At 43.2% G+C, this 27,171-nt stretch overlaps 1 protein-coding gene across 1 annotated transcript; it reads right to left on the reverse strand.

The window, feature by feature from the left end:
* Nucleotides 1-9,087: 9,087 nt before the first annotated feature.
* Nucleotides 9,088-26,952, reverse strand: LOC141993233 (protein shisa-1-like). The gene is made up of 3 exons (XM_074962661.1): nt 26,685-26,952; nt 24,776-25,215; nt 9,088-9,282 (listed from the first exon to the last, which is right to left on the reverse strand). The coding sequence occupies exons 1-3, from the start codon at nt 26,950-26,952 to the stop codon at nt 9,088-9,090; spliced, it is 903 nt and encodes a 300-aa protein (XP_074818762.1).
* Between the last annotated feature and the right edge of the window lie 219 nt (nt 26,953-27,171).

Raw genomic sequence — 27,171 nt, forward strand, 5'->3', positions numbered from 1 at the left:
CATACCTCTCCAGCAAACCATTTCTTACTTCTGTATCTGAGGAACCACAGCTTCAAGGGTGTTTGAAATCCAAAACTGGATTCAGATCTAATTTTGCAAACAGTTCCTATCTTCATAAAGGGCTGAAGTAAAATCCCAGATCTGGACACCTCCAAACTTTGTGCTATCCAAAATCCAGATTTTAATTTTATTGCATGAATCCACTTTTACTTAATATATACAATATATTATACTTCTGCTCAGCTGCATATGTTCCATCCAGTGTCGGAGAAATTGGGTACTCTCAGTTTGGGTGAGACAAGAGGCTTTGGACTATGCTTCATAATCTTTTAAACTTATATAAGGACACCTATAACAGAGGCGAGATTGAGAGGTGTGTGTGTGTGTTTGTATATACTACTGAAAAATAAAGATGTTAAATTCAGTCCTTCAGAAAGTAGGCTGCAGCCCTTCTTTAATTATCTCACAGTTGAAGCCTTCCTTATCCTTAGGACATTGTAGAATAAGGAACGGCAGACTTAATGAGAGTAATTTATCAGAAACCGTATAACAAAACACGACGCTGACCTATTGACCTAGTCCCTGTGCTTACTGTAACTTCAAGTAATCAAAAGGAAGAAAAGCAATCATGATGGAGGTTAAATGCCTAGCCACCAACCTCAATATGAAAAGAAATATAGGCCATTTTGGGTGATTTGGTTCTTCAAAGATAAACTGCAAAACACACACAAAATGTGTTTGTGCTTCTTGATCATGTATAAAAGTGAAATTGTAAAGCCCAGGAGGATTTTAAAAAATTGCTTTAAAAAAGAAAAAAAGGGGGAATGACCCCTGTCTTTTAGGAGGACTTAGGTAAGATCTATGGAAGACTTGGATGATGCCATCACAGGAGATTGAAACTTGATCCACAACTCTCTCAGGCTCCATTATGGGAATGGAGTTGATGTAGGAGCTGTCTACACTTAAAATGCTACTGTGGCACAGCTGCGCCGCTGCAGCGCTTCAGTGTAGACACTGCTTATGCTGACGGGAGGGATTCTCCTGTCGGCGGAGATAATCCATCTCCCCAAGAGGCGTTCTACATGGGGTCTTAGGTCAGCTTAATTACACCACTGATGGGTATGGATTTTTCACATCCTTGACTAATGTAGTTAAACTGACATAATTTTCTAGTGTAGACCAGGCCTTTAGGGTATGTCTTCACTGCAGTTATCCCAGGCTCTTACTTGGCTATTGCCCCTAATTCCCTTTCTACCCACACCAAAACCTGTCACCTGAGTTAAATGGTGCTTCCAGCTCAGGCTAGCTGGCGTGCTGCGGGGGTTGGGTTAGAGCCCGGACTCAACTTTCATTTGGGTTGGTAACCCACTCATTTTGCAGTGAGAACACAGGCTAAGCACTCTTCCAATGCCTTTCCACAATTCCCTCCAGCCCAGGGTGCCCAGTCGAGCAAACAAGTTCTCCCATAATTCAAAAGATTCCTATAACTCAGCTTAGTGTAACACAGAGACTCCAGAAGTTCTAGCGACACACGCAGGGGAGTTTAGCATCAGTGAGGACACAGTTACTTAGGCAGGGCATTGGAATGTGGCTACTGACATCTAGGCTAGGCTAATGCAGGTGCTCAGAATCTGGTGCCAGTCACCAGATGCCAATTCTGCAGGATGACAGTCCCACACAGTTTTACACTGTAGGAGCAAGGGGAGAGTTTTGTTGAACATTAATGGAACAAAGAGGTTCTGTTATCTATACATATTTTAAAATTGCCATGCTGAAACAGATCAGTAATCTGGTATTCTTGGACAGTGACATGTGCTAGCTGCTTCAAAGAAGCAGTATCTGCTTCACCTCCAGAATAAGCCCCACTGGGCAGTAACTATTCACTGAAGAGAAGAGGAAGCTGGAACTGACACAAGCTGGAGATCAATCTGTGACCTCAAGCCTGGGCATCAGTACCCCACATAAATTGATCCTAGTTAACAAATGTCATTATAGCGCTCTTCCAAAGGGGCTTTTGCTTTGCTAAAGGAATGGAAACCTCTAAATATATTACAACATTGTCAAGAGCATGAACTGAATCCTCTTTCTATTTATCCACGTGTGGTTTATAACATAAGGGACTCTCTGCTTAGCCATCTGAAAATGCTCAGCAAGTTTGTCTTCAAAACTTGACTTCTCCCTCTGATTCATTAAAAACAAAAACCGTGACTTTCTCAAATGCCTGATCCTGATTTTGTGGTGTCCTCGCATAGGAGCAATGTGCTGCAGAGGACAGTTACTCATTCGTCACTCCTTAGGAATATTTTTTTTACTGCTTCATAACATGGGGGCCCATATTGTATTAGTTGAATCTTGCCACAGAAGAGGAGTTTAGTCTCACCAAGATAAACCTGAAGCAATGCTTTCTCTTTTGAATAATGCATTAGATCTAAACTAGTATTGCAGCATATAGTAGAGGAAAAAATCTCCGTACAATTTCTCTTTGATTGCTGAGTAATTTGAATGTAACCTGGTCATGCATTAAAGAGACACAAAACGCAGAGTTTCTGTTTATTACTGCATCTGGGATTTACAATACGGATGTTGTCTTGTTGCTGGGTTTTTAATTCTGATGACATGAACTTTGTTATTTTAAGTAAAATCCCTGTCCAAGACCAGCAAATCCTCTCTGGCCTTTCCTGGTTTAATAACGTGATTGCAGATGCTTCTTAAAAGAGTTTAGTAGGTTGGCTGGATGCCATGTTGCGACACAGAAGTTATTATTAATGACTCATGTTCCAATGGATCAGGGATGGGAATTTCAGTTTAATCACTGCAGGTTGGAGTTATGAGGTTTTGTAAGAACAAAAGGTATTTTCAATTATGTGAGTGAAGCCTTTTGGGAAGAGTACCCTATTCAGATCTAAAATTTACCTTAAAATATTATTGGCTGTTCATGCTCTGACAACAGTGGAGAAGGAGAAGGGCAGTTCTTAACTTGCACTGCAGGATCCCTCACATCAGGAAGCCAGGCACCGTAGTGGTAATTTGATGGTTTGGTTCAGATGTGACCCAAAAATTCAGATATTCTACCTGACCTTCTCTATTTCTCTTGGGTCTGCAGAATTGAAGCCAGATTGTACCATCATGACATAGGCCCATGTTCCAAGTGATGGAAGTGCAATTCCTGCTATATCCCTTTTGGAGGATGAAGCAATGGCTCATCCCTGCCGCTGGCTGGTACAGAGAGAGGGGACAGACCCCTGGTCCATCTCCTTCCTGACCCTATTAATTGTAAATGTTTCTATTTCATGGAGCCACTGGTGCTTTCCACCTGCTTCCACCTCCATTCACTCTGATGTGCTTGGCAGGTTTGGTTGTTTTCCTTTCTTTCTGACAGTTGTATCTGGAAGAATGATCAGGCCATTAAATCAGACTTGGAATTAGGAGACCTGGGCAGCACTCTGAGCTCTGCCATTGCCTTACTGAGTGACCTTGGGTAAATCACTTTACCCCCATCTCTCCATCTGTACCTTCACCTTGCTTCCTTCAGGAGGGCCATGATTCTTAATCATAATGGTTCTAAACTGCTTTGAGAATGCTTGGCCCCCGGGTCTGGAATTCACTCCCACAGACATCAGGATCACCATGAACTTAAGCAGCATCTTCAGAGCAAAATGCAAATCCTACTTCTTTGAGGAGCCTGTCCACGCTAACGCCTCTGAAAAGAAAAGTAAGACCAGTCCCTGCTGTCTGAAAGGAAGGAAGAGAAATATTCTGTTACAGGAGCATTTCATAAGTTTGGGAGGCACTGAGACACTACAATAATGGGCACCATGTGCTCTTCAGATGGAAGGTTCTATTCTTTTAGCACTATTTTAGATGAACCGCCACACTTTTGCAGATTTGCAGTCCTACATACATACACAGCACTGCAGAGCTAAGCTCTGGTAAGCAAAGCACTAGGGAAAAGAGGCATCACTTAGAAAAGATTAAATTCCAGTGGAGAAAAACATCATTTGTATTTTTCTTGCAGGACACTGTGCTCTGTTCCCACACACCTCAGAATATGAATAAAAATAATACTGTTGAGGCAAATAGTTTAGGAACTTTCAAATAAGGATTAAACAATTATATGAATAAGGAGAGCATCTACAGTGACAACAGGTAGGATAAAAATACACATGCCATCAAACCTGCTGCTTCAGGGCATGAATAGATCACGAGCTAGGGTAAAGAAGCAATCCCACAACCACCGCTAGCCTGGGGCAGGTGTATACATGGCCCAAGATTTTCAGGTATAATAAGTCACTTGGGGTGCCTCAATTTCTAGGGACACAAACAGAGACACCATAAAGGGTCCTGCTTTCAGAGGGCTGGGTTCTCAGCACTTTCTGAAACTCAACTCCCTTTAAATGTGTTTAAAAGTTGGACACCCAAAATTGATAATCCTTTTCAAAACTCTTGGCTAAAAGGTGTTAAATATCTTATGAGACCAGATATGGGGCAAGTTGTGCCGAGAATAGATTTATTCTTATTTTTGGAGCTCTGGTAATGTACAGAACCTGGAGTAAACAAAGCACCCATTCCAAGGAGTTTATAATCTAATAAAACAACAATAGACAATAAGGATTAGAGGTGTTTAGTGTTACATAACGTTTTCCCCCTTAAAACATTGATTTACATTGGAACAAACCTGCAGTCACCTGGGCACTTTACGGTTGTCACTATGCTGTATACTGAGGTTACTTGAAAAGAAAAGGAGTACTTGTGGCACCTTAAAGACTAACAAATTTATTTGAGCATAAGCTTTCGTGAGCTACAGCTCACTTCATTGGATGCATGCAGTGGAAAATACCTTTTCTTTTTGCGGATTCAGACTAACATGGCTGCTACTCTGAAACCTGAGACTACTCAGAACTTTATGGTGCTGGAATTTGTATCCTCTGCATCTAAAACACAGATCCTTAACATCTGCGCTACAGGAGAATCTCCATTAGTTCTTATCAATATAGGACCTCTGACACACATCTGAACAGTTCTGATTCAATCCAGCAGAGGAAAGTGGTGCATATATACACATACCATTGCAACTACAATGTTGTTACCATTATGTTTGTGAAATGATTGTTACAATGAGGAGAAATTGGGAACATGCCTTAATGGGAGTATGGGGAGAAAATATATCTTCTTTATCTAAATTATCAGCAGAGAATTTCTCTCTCTCTCTCATTTCATAGCCCATTGACTAGAATTCCCATGCCACAATCTTTTAATAGAAATGAAAAATGTCCTCCTGGGCAAGGAAAAATAAATGAAAAGATGATTTGCTTGGACAGATCATCTGGAGAAGGGAAATCACTTGTGCTTGTTTTCAGCAAAAGAAGCCGGGGAAAAAGTGAGGAAAAATGACTAATGTTGTCCCAGGAGATGCATCACACTTTATTTGACAAAATGCATTTCATACGTATTATGCCTCTATTTATGTTTTTTGTAGTCAAGGCACTTAAATAAATGTTTTTCTCTTGTAATAATCAGCTCTGTTATTACTGCCCGATGGGACTTGTGTGTGTATATGAGGATTGTGGTTTGGGTATCACTGCTATAGAACTCATCTGGGGTTAGAACTGAGTAATCACATATGCTTTGCCTCTGTAAAACAGAGGCAAACTATCTCACCGATTAGTGAACCCTACTGCCTCCAACTACAGGACTGTCTCTCATCACTTATAGGGATACCTCTGACAGATGTTGCTGAAAATCTCCGCTTCCTTCAAGATGCTTTTGACTCCCCTTCCTACAGTGATAAATCTTGTGGCTTGGATTGGCCTGCTAAACCCGGGGTTGTGAGTTCAATCCTTGAGGGGGCCATTCAGGAATCTGGGGCAAAAACTGGGGATTGGTCCTGCTTTGAGCAGGGAGTTGGACTAGATGATCTCCTGAGGTCCCTTCCAACCCTGATATTCTATGATTCATAGCAATGTACTGTCAATTCCATTGTAGCTCCCAAGGAAAAAATTATAAAGAGGATGCAGTACATTGTCAGTGAGACCATTTACAGGAATGGTCACTAAACCTAATCCCAAAGCAGATCTTGGATTCTGTAGCTAATCTCCATTAAAATGCTGTGATCATCCCAGGGGACCTGCACAAATGAGGCCTACATTTGTCAGTGGTTGCCACTGTAAATTAATCCACAAAAAGAGCAATACAATAGCCCCTTTTATTCTGAATGACCTCAGCCATTCTGCAAATTAGAGGGAAGAGCAATCTAATTTATCCATCAGACTTAAGTTTTACTGTGGCACCACTCACCATAGTATCTAAGCAAGGATTCATAGCTTTGCCCATCACCATAGTTCAACCATCTTTTGGGTGGATAGTGACAACTTTTTAACACCCCATAGCAATACCACACAACAGTTTAGGGCAGACAATGAAGCAAAGAACACTGTGTACCAAAAAGCTGTTTAGGGAGACAGATTGTAAATGACCCTAGTTGCTGTTTGGCTAGATTACTGGGGCTAAGATCCCCAACTCTTATGAAAAGTTCTGTGGGATCTTTAATGGGAATGATTCAGGACCTTGGTTTTACATTGCATCTAAAATATAATCTGTATTCATGATAGAAACAGACAGGTCTTGGGCTCATTCATCCTTTGAAAAGTTGGCAGAATCCTATGCAGTCCTCCTGGAGCTTCAGCCCTGAACTCAGCACTGGGCAGGCAAACACAGGAAGAAGCCATTTTCAAGCATTTTGTTATAAAATGTATTTGTAAATGATCAGTCTATGCACAGATTCTATAGCTTATCTGCAAAAAACAGAAGTACTTCTGGCACTTTAGAGATTAACAAATTTATTAGAGCGTAAGCTTTCCTGGGCTACACAAAGCTTATGCTCTAATAAATTTGTTAGTCTCTAAGGTGCCACAAGTACTCCTGTTCTTTTTGCTGATACAGACTAACACGGCTGCTACTCTGAAACCTATAGCTTATCTGGGGCTCTGTAGCAACCAGACTCAATGCTATGGGAGGAAGAGAGAGGCTGGTGGGAGGAGGTGGCTATTTTCTGTAGCACCATTCCCTGTCCCTGAGACAGCAGGTAAGTGGATGCTAACCCTGTCAGGATCAATTTACCTCTTGTTTTGTGAAACCCAAGGATCAGGAGCCCTGTCCAGCATAGCTGCATCCCCCTGCTGCTTCTTCAGGGCTCAGACTCCCAAGGAAGAAAGTTAAGGAAATGCATCGGGCCTGATTCTTCACTGCCTCACTCCTGGTTTTATTATTTCACCTGTGCAGAATGGGTGTGCAATGCTCTAACCCAGAATCTACCACTCACTTTGCATAGGTGTACATGAGGACACAAGGCTCCCGTGAATGAAAACACAATGCTCCTCAAATAGCTTTTTGTATTTATTTTTGTTTTAATATTTCAATTGCCTATCTCTCACCATCAGCAGTAACAACAGACTTTTTCCTTTATGATCCATTGTTTCACATTATATTGTGTCTTTTTTAATAAAAGAGGCTCCAGAATAGGGTGAGGGCACTAAAATAAGAACCTAGATAGCTAGCTGAGTGATCTATAGAACCACATTAGCAGGAGGTATTCAAATCATCAGCGAGTTTCACGGTTTGAGAACTGGTGAAAAGACAGGGAACGAAGGGTAGGAATAAATGGTACATTTTCAGAATGGAGAGGGGTAACTAGTGGTGTTCCCCAAGGGTCAGTCCTAGGACCAATCCTATTCAATTTATTCATAAATAATCTGGAGAAAGGGGTTGGCAAAGTGAGTTGGCAAAGTTTGCAGATGATACTAAACTGCTCAAGATAGTTAAGACCAAAGCAGACTGTGAAGAACTTCAAAAAGATCTCACAAATCTAAGCAATTGGGCAACAAAATAGCAAATGAAATTTAATGTGGATAAATGTAAAGTAATGCACATTGGAAAAAATAACCCCAACTATACATACAATATGATGGGGGCTAATTTAGCTACAACTAATCAGGAAAGAGATCTTGGAGTCATTGTGGATAGTTCTCTGAAGATGTCCACGCAGTGTGCAGTGGCAGTCAAAAAGGCGACCAGGTTGTTAGGAATCATTAGAAAAGGGATAGAGAATAAGATGGAGAATATGCATGGTACGTCCACATCTTGAATACTGTGTACAGATGTGGTCTCCTCAGCTCAAAAAAGATATACTAGCATTAGAAAAGGTTCAGAGAAGGGCAACTAAAATGATTAGGGGTTTGGAACGGGTCCCATATGAGGAGAGATTAAAGAGACTAGGACTTTTCAGCTTGGAAAAGAGGAGACTAAGGGGGGATATGATAGAGGTATATAAAATCATGAGTGGTGTGGAGAAAGTGAATAAGGAAAAGTTTTTCACTGTTCCCATAATATAAGAACTAGGGGCCACCAAATGAAATTAATGGACAGCAGGTTTAAAACAAATAAAAGGAAGTTCTTCTTCACACAGCACACAGTCAACCTGTGGATTGGCCATAGGAGGTTGTGAAGGCTAGGACTATAACAGGGTTTAAAAGAGATCTAGATAAATTCATGGAGGTTAAGTCCATTAATGGCTATTAGCCAGGATGGGTAAGGAATGGTGTTCCTAGCCTCTGTTTGTCAGAGGGTGGAGATGGATGGCAGGAGAGAGATCACTTGATCATTACCTGTTAGGTTCACTCCCTCTGGGGCACCTGGCATTGGCCACTGTTGGCAGACAGGATACTGGGCTGGATGGACCTTTGGTCTGACCCAGTATGGCTGTTCTTATGAGTTGGCAAAGAACTAAACCTTTGACCTGGGAAATATGTTTGTACTCTGCTCAGTCAGTGAACAGTGAAAAATCTCTTGTTATCTAGGACCACCAGGAATGTGCTTGTGAAGATACTGAAGGGAAGTTAACTAGGTAATGAATTATATTGGTCCCTGGCTGATTGAGTGTTTTCATCCAGACATATCAATGCACAGCTTTTCCCTGGAGGCTTAAGCTCACCAATTATCCTTCCTTTGGTCCATGGTATTGATTTAACAGAGGCTTGTTTGATATATTTTTGTATTTATCAGAAAACAAAAATTCCTATGGATTGTATTTATTTATTTAGCCTGTGCATAGTTGTCTAGCCAAGTGATGGCATCTTCTGGGGCATGATACAATTCTTCCAGGCCACCGCTGAATCTAGTTGGTAGGCATTCCTCGACAATGTGCGTCATCATCTGTGTTGCATCACAGCTGCACAAAGGAAGTCCCACGTTCTTAGCTGTAATGGCACGTATCCTAAAAATGAGTTTCTGAAAGTTCACAAAGTAAGTATTGTAAACATCTTAAATGGTGCATGTGCGTACCATTGCTCCCTACTAGATAGACTCAGAACTGCTCCTCTGCGTGTTCTAGGCCGTATTCTGTTAACAACTAATAGGGATTCTCTGTTTGCTCAGACTGTCAGGGGCCTGTGATCTTAGAGCAGGAGGTTGAGTTTTAGCCCCGATCATCCCATTAGATTCTGAGAGGCCTTGGTGCACAGCATAATGACATGTAAATCCAAAGTGGCCACAAATTTGTTTGTTGATTTTACTGTGTTGGAGTTTAAGAAGCAAAGCATCTAGAATTCTCAGTTACTGGTTGTTAGATAAAGCATTCCGCAGCCATCTTCATCAACATGTAGCAATCCAATTAGCGTGTCGCTACCGGTCCCAGCTCCGGTGTTCAAAACCCAGCAGGTTTGTAAGGTGGCCACCTCTGACATGTTATGCCCATAAAGAACACCAGGTGAAATTCTCATCAAGAAGGGGTTTGTTGGTTTGTTTTCTTCCTCTGAGTCTTTGGGCTTGTCAGCTGGTTTTCTTTTGGAAAGTGTGTTTACTTTGCATGATTTGACTTCTCATAGAGTTAATACTGAACCAACAACCCACAGCATGGGGTCAACCAGCAACCCTTCCGCTGTGCTAGAGGAGATGCTGTCTTTTGGATGAGTCCTAAAACCAAGTTCCTTAACACTCATTAAAGATCCCATGGGACTTTACACAACAACAGGGGATTATTCTCAGTACTTTGGCCAAATTTTAATTGGGGAATATTACACCCTGCCTCCCAACCTTTCAGCTGGATACAATGGACTAGATCCTCAAGTGCACGTGAGCAGCACTTGGCATATCTGATGGCTTGTGGGAAGGGGAAAGCACAGATGTCTGTCTCCCATTTCCCACCTTCCTTGATCCTAGGAGCAGGTAGGGTGGGTACCCCAGCCTAAGGGCTCTAGCCCTAACCTTTATTGGCAGTAAAAGCCTGCTACTACCAGCTCAGTATTGTTAAAGCACAGCCCCCTTTAGTCAGCTCCCTTTGAGTTCCCGACATCTCTCTGCGGGGAGATGCCCCCTACACCAAGTGGGGCCAGGATCAGATAGCTTTACACTACTTGGAGGGGCGACTGCACAAGGGGAATCTGCAGCTGACTGTTTTAGCCAGTTTTCTCTCTGGCACAAAGGGGATGGAGCATGGTCAAGGATCTGGCTCAGTATTTTTCACATCTCCAAAGACGATGTAGTTTCAGCTTCAGACAATAGGGAAGTATTTTAAAACCCTAGACAATATATTTTGTTGCTGCTGCCCTCCGAGGCAATCTATATGTAACTTATAACAACATGGGCACACAGCGTGAGATCTGTAGGCCTTCACTTTTTACAATTCTACTTTCAGATTTAGTCCTATGAAATACCTACCAAGCTATATTTTCTAGGGTACTTTCTCTGCACTTTTAATTAGATGGGATATATATTGTACAGGTTATTGGCTTCCTCTCCTTCTGAGGCTTCTCTTAAAGTCGATAGGAAGCTGCAATATTATCAGGAACCCAGCTGTATGATTGCTCCTCTCTATCCATCTTAGGTATTTACAGAGCCCCAAGCTCCTGAGTAACTAGGCATCTGCCAAATTACAAAAAAGGTGGTTATTTGAAATAAAATCCTCAGCATAGGACTATTGGAAGTGGCTGTGTTCTCCCTCTGACCTGCACAGGCTACCAGTCATTCAATGGCTTTACCACAAGGTCACGTTGTTGATGTACAAAGTCATTATCTAGGGCCAAGTTACTTGCAGGACTATCCCCCTGTGTCCCACCAATATAATGGAGAACACTCGGATTATACTTGTGCTTTGGGCTGAAGCTCACACAACAGCAAGGGTCACTCTGGAAAACTTTCTTCATGTGGACGTCCATCGGAGGCCTTCATTGCTGATCAGCTGGCTACTTGCTCTTCCTGTTTGCATCAGTTTTTTTCAATGCCACTTAATATCACCTACCTTTCTGCATTGTTAACCAATGGCTTTTAATGCACTAGGTGGGATGTACCATCTACTTACAAACTACCAGACCTACACTGAAAACTATCTAAAGGGGCTGACAAAAAATTAGCTGCTTGACAGAGGCAGATTTTCTACTGCAAGTGAAGCAAAATTGTATTAAGTCAGGTAGGGGATTCTCTAGTGCAGTGGTTCTCAAAGCCAGTCCACCGCTTGTTCAGGGAAAGCCCCTGGCGGGCAGGACCGGTCTGTTTACCCACCGTGTCTGCAGGTTCGGCTGATCACGGCTCCCACTGGCCGCGGTTCGCCGCTCCAGGCCAATGGGGGCTGTGGGAAGTGGCGCGGGCCAAGGGACGTGCTGGCCGCCCTTCCCGCAGCCCCTATTGGCCTGGAGCGGCGAACCGCGGCCAGTGGGAGTCGCGGTGGGCTGAACCTGCGGACACGGCAGGTAAACAGACCGGTCTGGCCCGGCAGGGGCTTTCCCTGAACAATCGGCGGACTGGCTTTGAGAACCACTGCTCTAGTGTGTTCTAATAAGATGAGAAGATGCCTAATAAGGGTGATCTTTTACACAGACTTCAGTGTATTTTTTGTACATGATGCAGTGCTAGACAGTTACCTGTCCACCTGGTTGCCTGAGGCACAATACTTTAGCGTTTTAGAAATCCATACACCACTCCTATCAAATAGAGAAAGAAAAAAAGCTCCCACAAGTGCAGATTCCTCACGAAGTGATAGGAGTCTTTTCACAATTTATTCAGTTAACCCCCTGCAGAAATTCTTTCCCATGGGAAAAGCTTGGTGTGGAGACTGTGTGGGTTTTTTAGTTCAAACCTTGAGTATGGTCACTGCATACCAAACTGCAAAATACATTTGTTTAGATTATTGTACTTATAAAAATTCTCAAGGTGAGCATGTTTATTCCTACTAAAACCAACAATATAATTTCCAAAGCATCACGAAGGGCTTCACTTGTAGTCCAGTATTTTCATTTGTTAGCTTACCTAAATTAAGGGGTGGTATTGCCCCAATAGAGGACTGCTGAGTTCTAATCGGAAATCTGAAATGGACCCTCTACCTGGCAACTCACTTAAGACCCAATTTTCATAAGTGGCTTCTGATTTTCGGTGTCTCTATTTTTGGGTGTCCAATCTGAAACACCTAGCACCTGACTTTCAGAGGCACTGGACACCAACAGCTCCCATTCACTTCTGCTGGAGTTGTGAGTGCTCAGCATCTCTGAAAATCAGACCCCAGGCATTTCAAGTTGGACATCCGAAAATGGAGACCCCCAAATATCAGTGGCCATGTCTGAAAATTTGGTCCTTGATCTCTCTGCCTGACTTTCCCCATCTATTAAACATGGATACAGATATTAACAGTGGTCATCGTAAACAGATCAGCATTTGCCACCAGTTACAACAGTTTCCTCTGTGTGTAGTGAAGGAAATAAGCATGATCTGTTTGCACATGTTGATTTTTTTAATGGTGACCACTGTGCTTAACAGGAATATTGTGAGGAATAATTAATGTCTGCCCCAGGGCATAGGAGCTGAGTGACGAGTAAGGAGGGGGCTTGGCAGAGCTCCTCAACTGGCACAGGAGCCATTAATATTCTTATGTCAGTGGCACAAAAAGTAGCAGCTCGAAGTGGTTTCAGGGCCAGGGATGTAACTCGCAATCTGGGAGCTGTGAATGGTGCTCAGGCAGAGGAGAGAACCTGGCAATAAAGTATCATATAAGCCCTAAGTACATTCAACTCCTCTTACTACACTCTGTACCACAGAACGGGTCAGCTACCTTGATTGATAGGCACAAAACATTCTACTGCTAAAAAAAGGGAAAAAAAAAAAGTCTTTGCAATTCTGCTGTCATTATTCTAATGCTCTGGTGCATATTCTTCCATGCATTGCTCTCTCAGCTCGCTCTCTCTCTCTCTTTCTTTTCAGTGTTGCACTTGTGTAGCAGACATGAAAATTATATCTTCAGGGGAAAGATTAATCTGATAGCCAGAGAATGTGAGCGAACAACCCAGGGAAATTAAGAAAACCTTCTTTAATGCAGTTAATTGAAAATTATCCATGAAACCTTAGGAGAAATGTCTTTACTTTTATCTACACATTTTTTTAAAGAGGCACAAAACCCCACCAAAAAACACCCCATCCAGCAGGCTCATTCTAGGTCTGTGAGGCAAAGAGATTTTGACGAAAACAACATGAATTTGTTTCTAAATCTGTCTTTCCTTTATCTTAATTTAACTCTGAGCCCCAAGTGTGATAGGATCACAGAAGTGGGCACTGCAAAGATTTTGGATTAATTTTCTCAATGGTTAGGGCAGCAGCATATGCAAAGAATCTTAGGCTCTTCCAATGGAAGCTTATCATGCAGGCTCTTTATGTAATAGCCTGCTTGGAATCCTGATTAGAAGGCGCTGTTTATATTAAGGAGATGAGGGGGATGGAAAGAAAAGCTTAAAAGATGAGCATGGCATATGTCATAAAGTCCATTGCAAGTTGGAGATGGGCTTGAGCACCAGAGATGTTTTTTTATTGGGGGAAGGGAGGTAGCCAATTGTAGAGAGAGGAGCTGTTTTTTCCCCCATATACAAGTAGCAACCATATAGTTTCACTCTGAATGGCTTGCATTATAGATTGAGACCAGCAAAACATGAAAGAACAAAAGTAAAGTCTCCATTACAGAGCAAGTAGTGTCCCAGTCTCTTGTGTGACAGTCTGTATTGAACAGATTACAAAACAGCTGCTGGCATGTCTGCAAACAGCAGAGTTTTGAGATTAAAGGGGAATGTAACAGGGTGGTCACAGCTGAAAGACTGGGGCTTGCCAACTGTGATTCAGAATGAGCCACGCCAGGGACAGAGCAGACCGCTTCCCCTATAAAGAGCTGCAGGAGGTTGCAATGAAGCAGGGAGCGTGTTGAGTTTTGTCCAGGTAAAGCCTGGGAGTACTGGGCCCAGTTCCTACTAGAGACTCTAAGTGGGAGAAGGGGTTGGGGGCCTGGAAGGCATACGGCTGAGCTCCAGCCAGGTAAGGCCTGAGAGACTTTGAAATGGGAAGAGGGGCTGGAGATTCCCTGCCTAAAGGGAGAGAGCAACTGAACTGGGGTTGGCACCTGGATGTAAGGACTGAATAAATAGGACCCCAGGAGGGGAATGTTTTAATTGCCTGTGGATGGTGAGTTATTCAGGGGCCCTGCAGAGGAGAGAAATGGGTAGCGGGCACCACGGAGTGAACTCTGGCTGTGAGGGGCTGCTAAGTGAATGTCCAACCTGGCACAGTGCCGTGTAGAGAGCCCCAGGTGTGACAGTTACATGACAGCACACAATCCAAGGGCTATTTGTGAAGTTCAGATCTGGATCCAAACTTCTTCAAAACTTGGGATGCATTTGGGTCAGAAGACCCCTCTCTAGGCTGAAACAATTATCTCCAGCTATAGTGGCATGTCCATGAGATGAATATTGGATCCTGGTGCTATCTCACCAACAGTGTTCCCCAGATACCTAAAGATGAAGTACAAAGGAACTGGAATTATCAGCCACATCAGATGGAGTTTAGCCCATGCCCTCAAACATTGTTAATCTATCAGGTGGCCTGAGAGAAAACCTCTTGGATTAAGTGCACTGTCAGATCCATACAGGCAAAGAGAGCATAAGCTCCTTGGGGCACAGACCATTGTTTTGTTCTGGGTTTGTACAGAACCTAGCATAAACAGGTTTCGGTCCATGACTGGGGCTCCTAGAGCTTACAGCAATAGAAATAATAATAAACATGGACCCCTGCATTTCTGGGCTTTAGCATTTGAGTGGCAGATAAATCCATTCCTTTCAAATACTTTAAATACCAACATTTTGATGGCATCTGACAAAATAAAAACCTGGCTTAGTAAAATGCAGCATCATTATCTCTGTGTACAGCTGCTTCAGGCTGAGACATTTCTATTCAGGCAGTGGAGACCTGAACAGTTGTGGAGGAAGAGATGGGTGTGGTGTCTGTGCTCCGAAATAATCAGCAATTGAAATGATAGTGAGAGAGCCTTCGACCTGGGTTCTGATCCTTATCCGTCTATCCCAACGAATCCCATATCAGTACATCGGCATCAGTCTTCAGCCTATGGAGTCCCATTTATTTTCGTGGAAACTCACTCCATTAGCTCAGCTTGCAGTCTCTGTCTAGCCCTATTTGTACTACAGATAGAGCCATGTCCATTGTAACCGTTCTCTGATGCATGGCCACAGCCAGCAGAATCCAGCACCTACCCAGAGCAGCAGGGTTCCTGGCCATGTCAGCCGGTCCATGCCTGTGTTTGCATCAGTGTATTCTGGTGAAAACTGGGCAGCTATCCCATAGTGCTTTGAGGTCAGAGGGCTGGGGGTATTTTTCACATGGGGCAAACCCTTTGGGATGTACTTCTGCACAGACACATAGGAGGCAAGAACACTGCCTAACCCAGTTACAGAGGCATGGTTAGATGATGACCTTCAGCAGAAGGGTAGTGTGAGAACCTGATACAACCTGACATTTGCCCTGTTCATGAGCGGTGTTAACCTATGGTACTCCCACATGCACCAGGTCTACAGTAGACACTTTTGCTGGTATAGTAATGTTGGTTAGGAGTATGGGGGTTTTTTTTGTATGACGCTCCGATACTGTCAAACACCCTAGCCTTCATGCAATTATACCAGCATAAAAGTCCATTTGCTGGTATATTTTATTTTGCTCTGGGAACCAGTGCAAGCTACACTCTTTTGCCAGTATAAGCTGCATCGGCACTAGGAGGGGGTGCCAGCACAGTTATGCTGGCAAACCTTTTCTAGTGTAAAATAGGCCTTGTTTAGGAGCCATCTGTCATACTACTATAACCAAGTTAGGTGACCTGGTTGCAACACAGTTAAAAGTTGTGGTGTAGATGGGACCTACACAGCATTAAAAAGATGTGGCTGAGTCTGATTTACACGACAGCTTTTAACTATATTGTAACCAGGTCTGCTGTATTTCAGAAAGGGCCTTAGGAACCAGGTGCCATAGGTGCCGACTCCGTGGGTGTTCTAGGGCTGGAGCACACCTGGAAAAAAATTAATGGGTGCTTAGCACCCACTGGCAGCCAGCTCTCCCCTCCCTCCCAGGGCCTCCTGCCTGCTACAATTAGCTGTTCCGCAGCGGGCAGGAGGTGCTGGGAGGGAGGGGGAAGGAGTGGGGATGGGGTACTCTCGGGGGAGGGGACGGAACTGGGAGGGGAAAAGGTGGGGTGGGGGTTTGGGCGAAGGAGTGGAGTGGGGGTGGGGCCTGGGGCCGAGCAAGGGTTGAGCACCCCCAGGCAAAGGGAAAAGCCGGCACCTGTGCCAGGTGCCATGTTGTCTGTGGGCACAGACTATGTATTGTTACCGCTTGGTTCAGAGTGGATAAAAGTCTGCAGTGCTGATGAGCTTTCCCACTCTGATGGCCTTTGACCCTTTGCCAGAAAACCAGGCGCTGATGAAAAGTGAATCAAGGCAGCTGTCCCTGGAAAATAAGGGAGATGTCTCATTTCAGCTGATGTTTGAACCAACTTGATTAAGGCAAATTGGTGCAGATGGTACCCCTTTGAAACACTGAATGTCAACATGAAAAGACAGATATGGCATCAGCAGCATTCAGCTCTGCCGCTTTACTGTGTGACATGTAAAGAATTGTAGTAATGATGAATAAAAGTGAAGCTGTCAAAAAAAATTTAAAAAAAAAGTAAAATGCAAACAACTTAATACTAGGCAGATACCAATAGCTGTTTATAGCAAGTGGAATTTATTATACTGTTTATACCAATAAGGAGGGTGCTCTCTAGTGTTTAGAATATGGAGCCAGGACTCCTGGTTTCTCTCCCCAGTTCTGCCACTGACATCCTGTGTGGTCTTGGGAGAGTTACTTAACCTCTCTGGGACTCAGTTTCTCCAGCTGCAAAATGTTGATAATATTTACCTCCCGCACAAGGGGGTTGTGGGGTTTGGAAGCATTGTGAAACCTTTGGATTATAGGAATGAAAGTGAACGTTAATATTATTATAGGTTTTATTAATAAAGAATTGATTGGTTAGTGCCCTGCATTGTTTCTGTACCATGATCGAATACACAAAAGGAATGAGTTAGTTATACACTATGGATTTACTTGGCCCCACACAGAATTGCACTGGTTTAAGATAATGGTTTATTTTTAAACCAATTTAGTGAAACTGGTGCAAAAAGCTGAGGCTTGGTCTACGCTAAAAAGTTAGGTCAACCCAGCTACATCGCTCAGGGGAGTGAAAAATCCACACCACTGAGTGAGGCCTGAGAGAGGTGGATTACTCTGTGCTGATTGTCAAACCCCGTCCTGTTAGCATAGGTAGTGTCTACACTGAAGTGTAACATTCAAGTGTAGACAAGCAAGTGGACACTCTTATTTTGGTTTAACCCAGGCTTATCGTTCTTTATCTTCTGTCAGTTTAGATAAATCAAAATAAGCCTCTTCAACTGAAATAAATGTCCACACAGGGGGTTGCACCAGTTTAACTAAGCTGGTTTAACTAAAGCAGTGCAATTGTGTGTGTAGACAAGGCCTATACTTAAATGTAGGGATTCTACCTAAGAGTATGTCTACACTGGAAACTTCAAAGGGCTTTGAAGTGTGAGAGTGTTCGTGCACGAGCGCTGGGAGAGAGATCTCCTAGCGCTCCTGGTAATCCACCTCCACAAGGGGATTAGCTCTGAGCACTGGGAGCGCTGCTCCCAGTGCTCGGAGCCAGTCCATACTAGCCCTTTAAAGCGCTCAGACTTGCTGCGTTTTCACCCCCCTGAGCCAGCAAGTTAGAGTGCGATAAAATGTAAGTGTAGACATACCCTAAATTGATTCTAAACTAGAATTTGGGGGAAGGGGTGGAGTTATCATTAGTCAAACAATAGAAAGCACTTTGGTGCCATAGGTGGCAAATAGACAATTAGATATCCCAGCTTTCTAAGGATATGCTAAGCCGAACAGCAAGACTTCCAAAATTAGTAAGGGGTGGAATCTCCACAAAAGACACTTATGTTTCTTTCTCCAAGCCTCATGATTTGATCCATTTTTAATGCAAATGCTATTTGGGTCACAGAACCATGCCACAGTTTAGAAGGCTGCTTGGTGGAGGATTTTTAAAAGTAAATTGTCTCTAGGAAAATGTTGTGGTATCAGTGTTGATCCCAGGGTATTAGCGAGACAAGGTGGGTGAGGTAATATCTTTTATTGGACCAACTCCTGTTAGTGAAAGAGGCAAGCTTCTGAGCTCCAGAAAGCTTTTCTTCAGGTCTGGGGAAAGTAGAGTCACAGCTAATTACACTGTGAAACAGATTGTTTAGCATAAATAGTTAACACATATTCTATGGGACAATTTAAGGTGAAGTGGCTGGTTAACACTCTTGCAGTCATAGGCCAAAGTGGGGGTGGGTGGAGGGACTAGTGGTTATAGAATGTTGTAATAAAGCCATCCAGTGTCTTTATTAAGACCATTACTTTTAGTGTCTAGCAAAGTTATGAATTTAAGCTCAGGCTCATCTTTTGAAGGTGATGTGCAGGTTTCCTTTGAGGATGAGGACTGAAAGGTCAGATATGGAGTGATCTTTTGTGAAAAGTGTTCACCCAAGAGTGCTACGGTGTTTTTGTCTTTTATAATTTTTCTGTGCGACTTCATTCGAGAGCGTAGTGATTGTCTGGTTTCACCCACATAGTTGTTATTGGAGCACGTAGCACACCACATGTCGTGATAGGCATGTGTATGACTCATGGATCATGAAAGGTGTGTTGGGGGGGTGCTGATCATTGTAGCAATGGAGCTATGTCTGCAAGTTTTGCATCTGTTGTTATGGCAGGGCCTGGTGCTGCTTTGAGTTGGTGGGTCCTGATCTGTGGGGAGTTTGCTTCAGATGATGAGCTTGGTGAGTTTGGGATGTTGTTTGAAGGCCAGAAGAGGGGGTTTGGGAAAGATTTCTTTCAAGTATGGGTTGCAATTGTTTAATGATACCCCATATGGATTCCAGTGTGGCATGATAGATGACAACTAGGGGTGTGTGGTAAGAGAGGTTTTATTTTCTATATTGAAGCAGGTTCTTTTGTCCCCCCCCCATCACTGCAGAGGTGTTAATGGGCACTTCACCTTGAATGGTCCCTTAGCATATGTGTTAACTGCTCATGCTAAACAATCTGTTCCACACAGTGGGTATGTTTACACTGCAATAAAAGTCCACAGGGGTGGCTGCAGCTGGGCTAGGTCAGCTGACTTGGGCTCACAGGCTGTGGGGCTATAAAACTGTAGTGTAGCCATTCAGGCTCTGCCTGGACCCTAAAGGGTTTCAAAGCCTGGGCTCCAGGCCAAGGGCAAGTCTACACTTAAAATGCTGCATTGGTGCACCTGCCCCAGGCTATGCTGCTGTAGTGCTTTAATGAAGACACTCTGTGCCAATGGGAGAGAGCTTTACCGGCTGTGTAGTTAATCCACCTCCCCAAGATGCAGTAGTTATGTCGACAGGAGAAGCTCTCCCACCGACAGCGCTGTATACACGGTGGGGTTAGGTTGGTATAACTACGTCGCTCAAGGGTATGGATTTTTCACACCCCATGAGCGACGTCGTTATACAGATACTGGTTTGTAGTGTAGCGCAGACTGGTTTGTAGTGCAGCTATACTGCAATTTTATAGCCCCACATCCCAAGCACCATGCACTTGAGTCAGCTGACCTGGGCTCTGCGACTCGTTGCCATGGGTTTTTTATTGCAGTGTAGACTTACACTCTGAGTCCCTTTCCTGGACCCGAAGAGCTCTCAGGGTACCTCCAAAAGCTTGTCTCTTTCACCAACAGAAGCTAATCCAATAAAAGATATTATCCTGCCCGCCTTGTCTCTTGGAAAATACATCTCCTCAGGGGGCTGGAACAATTTTTATAGTGGGGGTGCAGATGATGGAAACCATATCTATATTGTTGTTGTTATGGCAGCACCTCCAGCACCCCTAGTTCCAGCACCACTGCATCTCCTCAGTCTTCGGAGAGAAAGAAATGACATTTGCTTCCCTTGTTCTCTCTCCTGGGGCATAATTTTTTAAATAGAACTATTAGAAGCGATCAATTTGTTCAAACCAAGCATTTGCCTCTGCTGTGTTGCGCTAACTATGCTGACCAACAAATATGTGTCCGGCTGATTACTATTCATGGGGCCTTTTCAAGAACGTACAAAGCATTTTATTTTCTGCTTGTTATCTATTTTTTCCTTCCTATTTGGTTATCATCTTTCCTCTTCCTAGCATTTTCTGCTTGGTACTAGTAAATGACACTGAACACTGGAGTCGCATTAGATGTCTATAAGACTTGGTCTAACCTTAAAAAGTTATATTGGTATCTCTGCATTGGTCAGGGGAGTGAGACAACCACAACTATGACTAACCTAGCTATGCCAAAATCCCCAGGGTAGATGCCGCTATGTCAATGGAAGAGCGCTGCTATCAATGTAGCTGACATTATTCAGAGAGGCAGTATTCCTACGCTGACAGAAAACCTCATTCTGCATCGACATAGGCTCCATAATGTAGAAATAATGATACCCCATCATTATGGAGGAAGCATTGTAGTCAGGAGTCAGACACTCCTGACTTCTAATCCCAGCTCCAACAGTGATTATTTGTGTATTCTTGGGTAAATCACTTTGATGCTCCGTGCCTCAGTTTCCCTATCTGTGAAACTGATAGTGACACTTACCTGCTGCCTTGGTAATCCTAAATGAGGATTAATTAGGTAATGTTTGCAAAGTGATTTATACATAACAAATACTAAGGGCAAGTCCATGCTACAACATTAAGTCAACCTAAATAGTGTTGACGTACAATTTAAATCACTTTTGCGTGTCCACACTTGGATCAGCATTTGTTTTGCTTTCTTGGCTTCCCTGCATGCTTTGATTTTTTCCAGCCTCCAAAGACCAAAAAACTGCTGTTAAATCTTTTCTGTGTCTCTGAAAGTGTGGCGAACTTTGGTTTCCGTTAGTTTCCAGTGTCTTCAAAGGCTCTTTCATTTTTAGTCTCTTTCGTTCTCATGTCCAGACTGACCTCAAACTTGTTAACACAAAGGATGTCCTGGAAATATGTGAAAGTTATGAAACTGCAGAAGCAAACTTGCGGGGGAAAATACAGCAGCAAAATTTTTAAGTTGATAGTGAAAAAATAAGACATTTACTTAATTTTTTTAATAAATTCTACTGTAGGTTGCACTCCCAGGACTCATCCCAGTGATGGCAAAGCACTTCATGAATATTAGTGCATGAAGCCTCATCCCAGACCTTTGAAGGAGGGACTATCCTCACTTTGCAAATGAAAAACTTGACCAAGTTTGTGGCAGAGCTAGGAACAGAAATCAAATCATCCAAGACTCTTGTCCCTCTCTTCTTAGAGAGATCATTTGCTATTGGGAACTGCCTTCAGAAACAAGGTTTGTTGTTTCAGGGCAATATTATAATTGAGAACATACACCTGTGTTGTACATCTTCCAATATTCATTGTTTTTCTTAAAGCCTCAGTTTCTGGAGTCAAGTGATCACAGTGGAATCTCAGCTTTCAGTAAAAAGAAACAATGTCTAGCCCTCGTGCTTTTTGAACTAAATCTTGAAAACATGAACCACCCGTACCCTAAAAGCTCAAGAGTCGGCAGGCAAATAGAGAACCCACTTTATTTTTTTTAAAGTCTCATGATCTTTAAATCGATCTTGTGATGGGACTGACTCATATTTTTAAATGCTTGAGGGTTAGCAATACTAATTGACTAAAATTAAGTTATAATCGGAGGAGGCAGGGTATATAATATCACCAGCTTAAAACAAATGTCTGGCATGTACACACTTGATCAAATTAGAAAGGTAAATACAATCTATGCTCCCTTGCAGTGACTGGTAGCAATGCTTGCTGCCAAGAAGGTGCTGTTTAACACCCCTGTAAGCTATGCATTCTGTTAACACTTCACAAAATGGATCTGGACCCTAAAACTAGAGCTGTAACATCCATTTTCATTGCAACGTACCTTTGTATCTCTAAACAGGAAGGAACAGGGCAGAAATACTCCATAAATAACTGGATTTAGGTTCTGTCCTCATGGGTGTTAGTCCTTATCTGATCTTTTTATTAAGAAAAAGGACATGAAATTCACCAAAATGTGGGACCTTAGACAACAGTTCCTCTAAAAATAGGCATTTAGTTAAAGCAAATGCACAGCTACCTGTTACCATTCTTATCACACCAGCTCTGGGTGCTGTGAAATCCAATCCATAGTACAAATAGGTCCTCAATTACTTTCAGTGACAGGGCATTGAGTGACATGACAAACTAGGCTCAGTCTCCCTCAGCGCAGTTAAGCTTTGGTCGGTACTTTACATTGGTGGTCTCCCGTCTTCATCCTCACTTAAAAAAAAAAAATCAGATAACTAATTTTGAATAAATTCAAAATGCTTCATGTCATGTAAATATGTATTACTTCTTTCCCTGTGCAGCACACAGATTGGCCCAAAGTTACATCCCTGACAGCAAACTTTGATATATTGGGACCAATTTCCCCTTCTCTTACACTACTGTAAATCCATTAATTTTAATGGGAATACTCTTGATTTACACCAGTGCAAATGAGCAGAAAATTGAGCCTATTATTTTACCAGGGTGCATTGCTTCCCCCACTACAAGCCAGGATACTAAGAAATGTGTGCCCTTTTTAGCATCTATATGATTGGACACATTACACAATAGCATTAGATGTGAGATGCCTCCACATCAGTACAATAAGAATACAAATATTCTGATGGATTTTATGTTTACAGAATAGATTATTTAGCCCCATCTGCTTCCCAGGGAAGTCATCAAAGCCTCTTTATTATGCAGATTTTAAGATCCTGACCAATCAGCTGAAGATTAAGTTCTTGTTCTTTTACACACACAACTTTAATCCTTGGCACCTGCTTCTACTGGCAATGTCTGTGGAGTTATTTTAATGTGCCTCTGGTGTAATTACTCTCCGGTTTCTTTGACCAAAGGAAGTGTTCGACACTCCAGCAGCCGGGATCACCATATTTTGTCAACCTCTTCATATCAGCATCCTGCTGTTAACTCCTGCTGTGAAGGATGGCTGCAATTAGGCAATGCACATCTGAAGATAATTCCTTGTTGAGAGTGTAAACAGTGTTTTAGGTCAAAATAGATAGGATTTTCTTCTCTACTAGAAGCTAAAGAAAAAGGAAGTAGTGTTATACAGGTGGAGGTTCTCGCCACGTTTCACTCCTTTTCCCCACCCAGTTATAAAAAAGCCTTTTCATAATGTCTTATAATCAGTTAGCAGGTCTCTTTTTGTAGATGTTGCATAGCGAGAGCTACACTAAACCATTACAAGACAGGGAGCAACAAATACACCATCGCAAAGTTATTTTCTCCAGTAATCTGCACAGGCACAAAGTACATTTTACAAAAAGTTTTGGCCTAAAAGCTGCTCCTGTAGCAGGACTTAACTGACACCTCGTCAGCAGCATGTTCAGTCTTAGAGTCACCATCAACTTGACATCCAGTCAATTTGGGGGGAAAAAAGGTAAAAAGTACTTTCAGATACTCCACCTGCCCCCTAGTCCCTCTGCCAACTTTTGCTTTTACAGTCATTCACATTTTCTGAATGTTATTTTGTTCCCTGTCAGTATGGGCCCACACAAACAACAGTGAAACTGACTATGTGTGATGCTAATAAATGCATAGTATAGTCACAGTAAGAGAGAAAAACAAGACTTTCCATTCTCCCTTCTGATCCCTTTTGCTTAGAATAAGCTTGTTTTATAACAGTCAGATGTAGATAAAAATTCAGACAAAGACATGGTTTGACAATGTCCCTTTAAGATAAAACCACTAGTTTTTAAGCAGGGAAAGTACTCTACAAGCCATTTAAAATATAATGCAAAATTAGTCTTGTCAAGATTGCGGAATGGCTAAGGCATTTGGTAATGGGCAAGAAAAACCTCTAGGTAGCTGGGTTCAAATTTAACCTAAGTTAGTAACTGACCAGGAGTGCCAAGATCTGCTAGCTGTTCACTGCCTATGGGAAGGAGTATGGCAATATTGCTCCAGTCCCCAGTGGGCAGCTGTCCACAATTAAAACCCCCACCAAGATTAGCCCTGCCATGAGAAAACATGCCAAGAAATGAATGAACCATGGAGACTGAACCTGAGCCCCAAGGTAGTACAGTACATACTAAATTAACTGGTTAAACAATTAAAATGAGACCTATTTTTTCCAAATAGATATAAAGACAGGATTCTCATTTCACACATGCTAATGATTTCAGAAGTTTGTATTACTTCCTGTTTGTTAACTTTGTCCAAAAAGCACCCTACATTTTTACAATATGGAGTTCTGCAGTTACAGGTCATCTTAGACATGAACGCCTGAGTACATTGTTTGGTCACCATGCATGGCACTTACAGGAAAATTATAGTAAGAAGTTTGTCCATAGACTGCTCTATTAAGGAAAGATGCTGGAGTTATGATAGTATGATCAGTTGGTATTCCGTAATTAGTACGTGCGGGCTGCAAAAGGGGTCCATTGGTTAATGTAGGAGGCAAGAACTGGGCTCCTTGAGAGGAACCTATGATGGGAAAAGGTGGATCCATGCTCAGGCAGATGTTACTGGTCTGAGGAAGACTACCCAAGGAGCATCTGGTGGCTGAACTGGAGCTGGAACTGGAGAACCAAGGAGGAGCAGCAGCTTCCAGCAGCCGACTCTGGATTGGTGCAGGCCCATGTTGCTGCTCTTCATCCTGGGATTTCAGGCATCTACCGCAGCAAATACCAATGAAGGCCCCAATGACAACGAAAGCCACAAATATGGACCCAACAAGGAGGAAAGGTAAGTACATGGGCACTGGAAATGGAGAATACAGAGAGATAAGTCAGTCATTTAGTATTTACTAAGGTCATCATTTACAGATGTTTCCCTAGCTATATCATGTCTCATACCGAGCAGTTTCACTAAATCTTTAAAGCATCACCACAAAGTCTTGCACCCTACCCATTAACTCTCCAAATGAATAGCAGGACCAAGATGGACTCTTGCCAATGAGAAACTAGAATGAAGTCTTGGCCTAAGCCCAGGTAGACGGTTAGAGGGGGCGCCATTACCTTTCCAAATTATGATAGTCATTTACACCTATGCAGAGTGCTTTTGAGACTAGTATTCTGATCTGGTAGCATTTCACACCTATTGTTTTCAGGTATAAGTGACAATACAAGATGCAAAGGACCAGAGAATTGAGCCCATAACTTGTTTACTTTATAGAATTAGTGATGAATGCCATGTAGAATCTACCTTTACAGGACAGGAGTTTAGATATGGTCGCTAAGCAGCTCTAGATCTTGCAATCCCAATTTTTACAAACCCAAAATTCACCATTTTAGGAAACTTGTAAGGAACCAGAGGCCTCTGAGCACCCAGCACATTAGCAGTCACAGCAGCCCGCATTATGCTTTCTTCACCTTGGAACATAAATCCTAGAGCTGTGGCTCAATGGTGCCTGATCAGTCCTTTGCATTTACATTAAGCCCCCAAATGCTAAATAAGAAGAACCTCAGCTGAAGCCTGGTTTCCACCCCACATCATCCATTGGCTCTGGCCTGCATCACTAGAATTTAGTCTAAGGCATCCTGGTTACAACACACTCAGCTCTGCTGATAGATCACCCATTTCCCTTCTCCTTCCCCGACAGTACCTTAGGGCTTGTCTGCAGTTGGAAGGTGTTTCTGATTAAAGCATGGTCTGAATTTAAAGTGCAATGGCTATTCCTGAATGATTCCAGGGAGTCTGGGTTAATCTGAACAGAAACAAGGCACTCATTCCAGAATAAGCATGCCCACACACAGAGTTTAGAGTTAGTCAGGAGCAGTTAACCAGGAATAATTCCGTGAATGGACCAGCCCTTAATTAGCATAGCCTAATGCCCAGGCAGTTTTCTGCCAATACCAGCTATGGGCCACTTTGCATTCTACAAGGGAACTAGACTTCCATTTTAAAACAATAGGGGAGGGGAGCCCAGAAATACTCTTCTTTACTCACTCCCCTTTAAACAGGGTCCCACTGTGGGTCAAGATGTCTAGAGCTCTAAAGGGGGAGCAGGCTTGAGTTGAGCAGCTGGAGCTTTGAAGGTGGTGAATGGGGGGATTAGATGTGGAACTGTAGAGGGAGGCATGGGCTGGTTGGGTAAGATGTGGAACTGTAAAGGGAGAGTTTTGGGGTGATGGATCTAAAATCACCCCAGCCCCCTACAGTGCACAGCAGAACCTAGGGCTCTGATGAAGTCCACCCCCTATCCTGCAGGTGCAGAAGGAGCCTGTTACCTGATGGAGGCTTGGGACTGGTCTGGTGATGGTCACTAGGACACAAGCCTTGGTCCAGCCGGGCCTCTCTGGTTGAGCAGCAGTAGCGCAGGTTGCAGTTGCCGCAGCACAGAGTAGCCTCTGGGCTGTCATAGTGCTCCGGGCACCGAAAGCCCCTGTGCCCGAGCTGTGAGCTGTCCGCCCAGCCATGGCAGTACTCTCCATCCTGCCCAGAGGTGCCCCCCAGAGTCAGCAGCAGCACCAGGACACACAATGGCCCCCTCTCCATGGCACAGACACCTTCGGCGTTCCTGCCTTTCGCCCCCCTCCTTCACAGGGCTCAGACTGGAGACCCCCCTAGCCTGTCACTTGGTTAGTCCACGTGCTCTGAACTCCCCAGTCGCTTAGGGCACCCCCTAGCAGCTCAGACCAGGCTCCCTCCCGATTCTTTTAGCCACCAGGGTACCTCTGCACCTGCAATCAGCCCACCAGGATGTATGGCTGCCAC

Source organism: Natator depressus, chromosome 9, assembly GCF_965152275.1.
Source record: "Natator depressus isolate rNatDep1 chromosome 9, rNatDep2.hap1, whole genome shotgun sequence".
Taxonomy (NCBI): Eukaryota; Metazoa; Chordata; order Testudines; family Cheloniidae; genus Natator; species Natator depressus.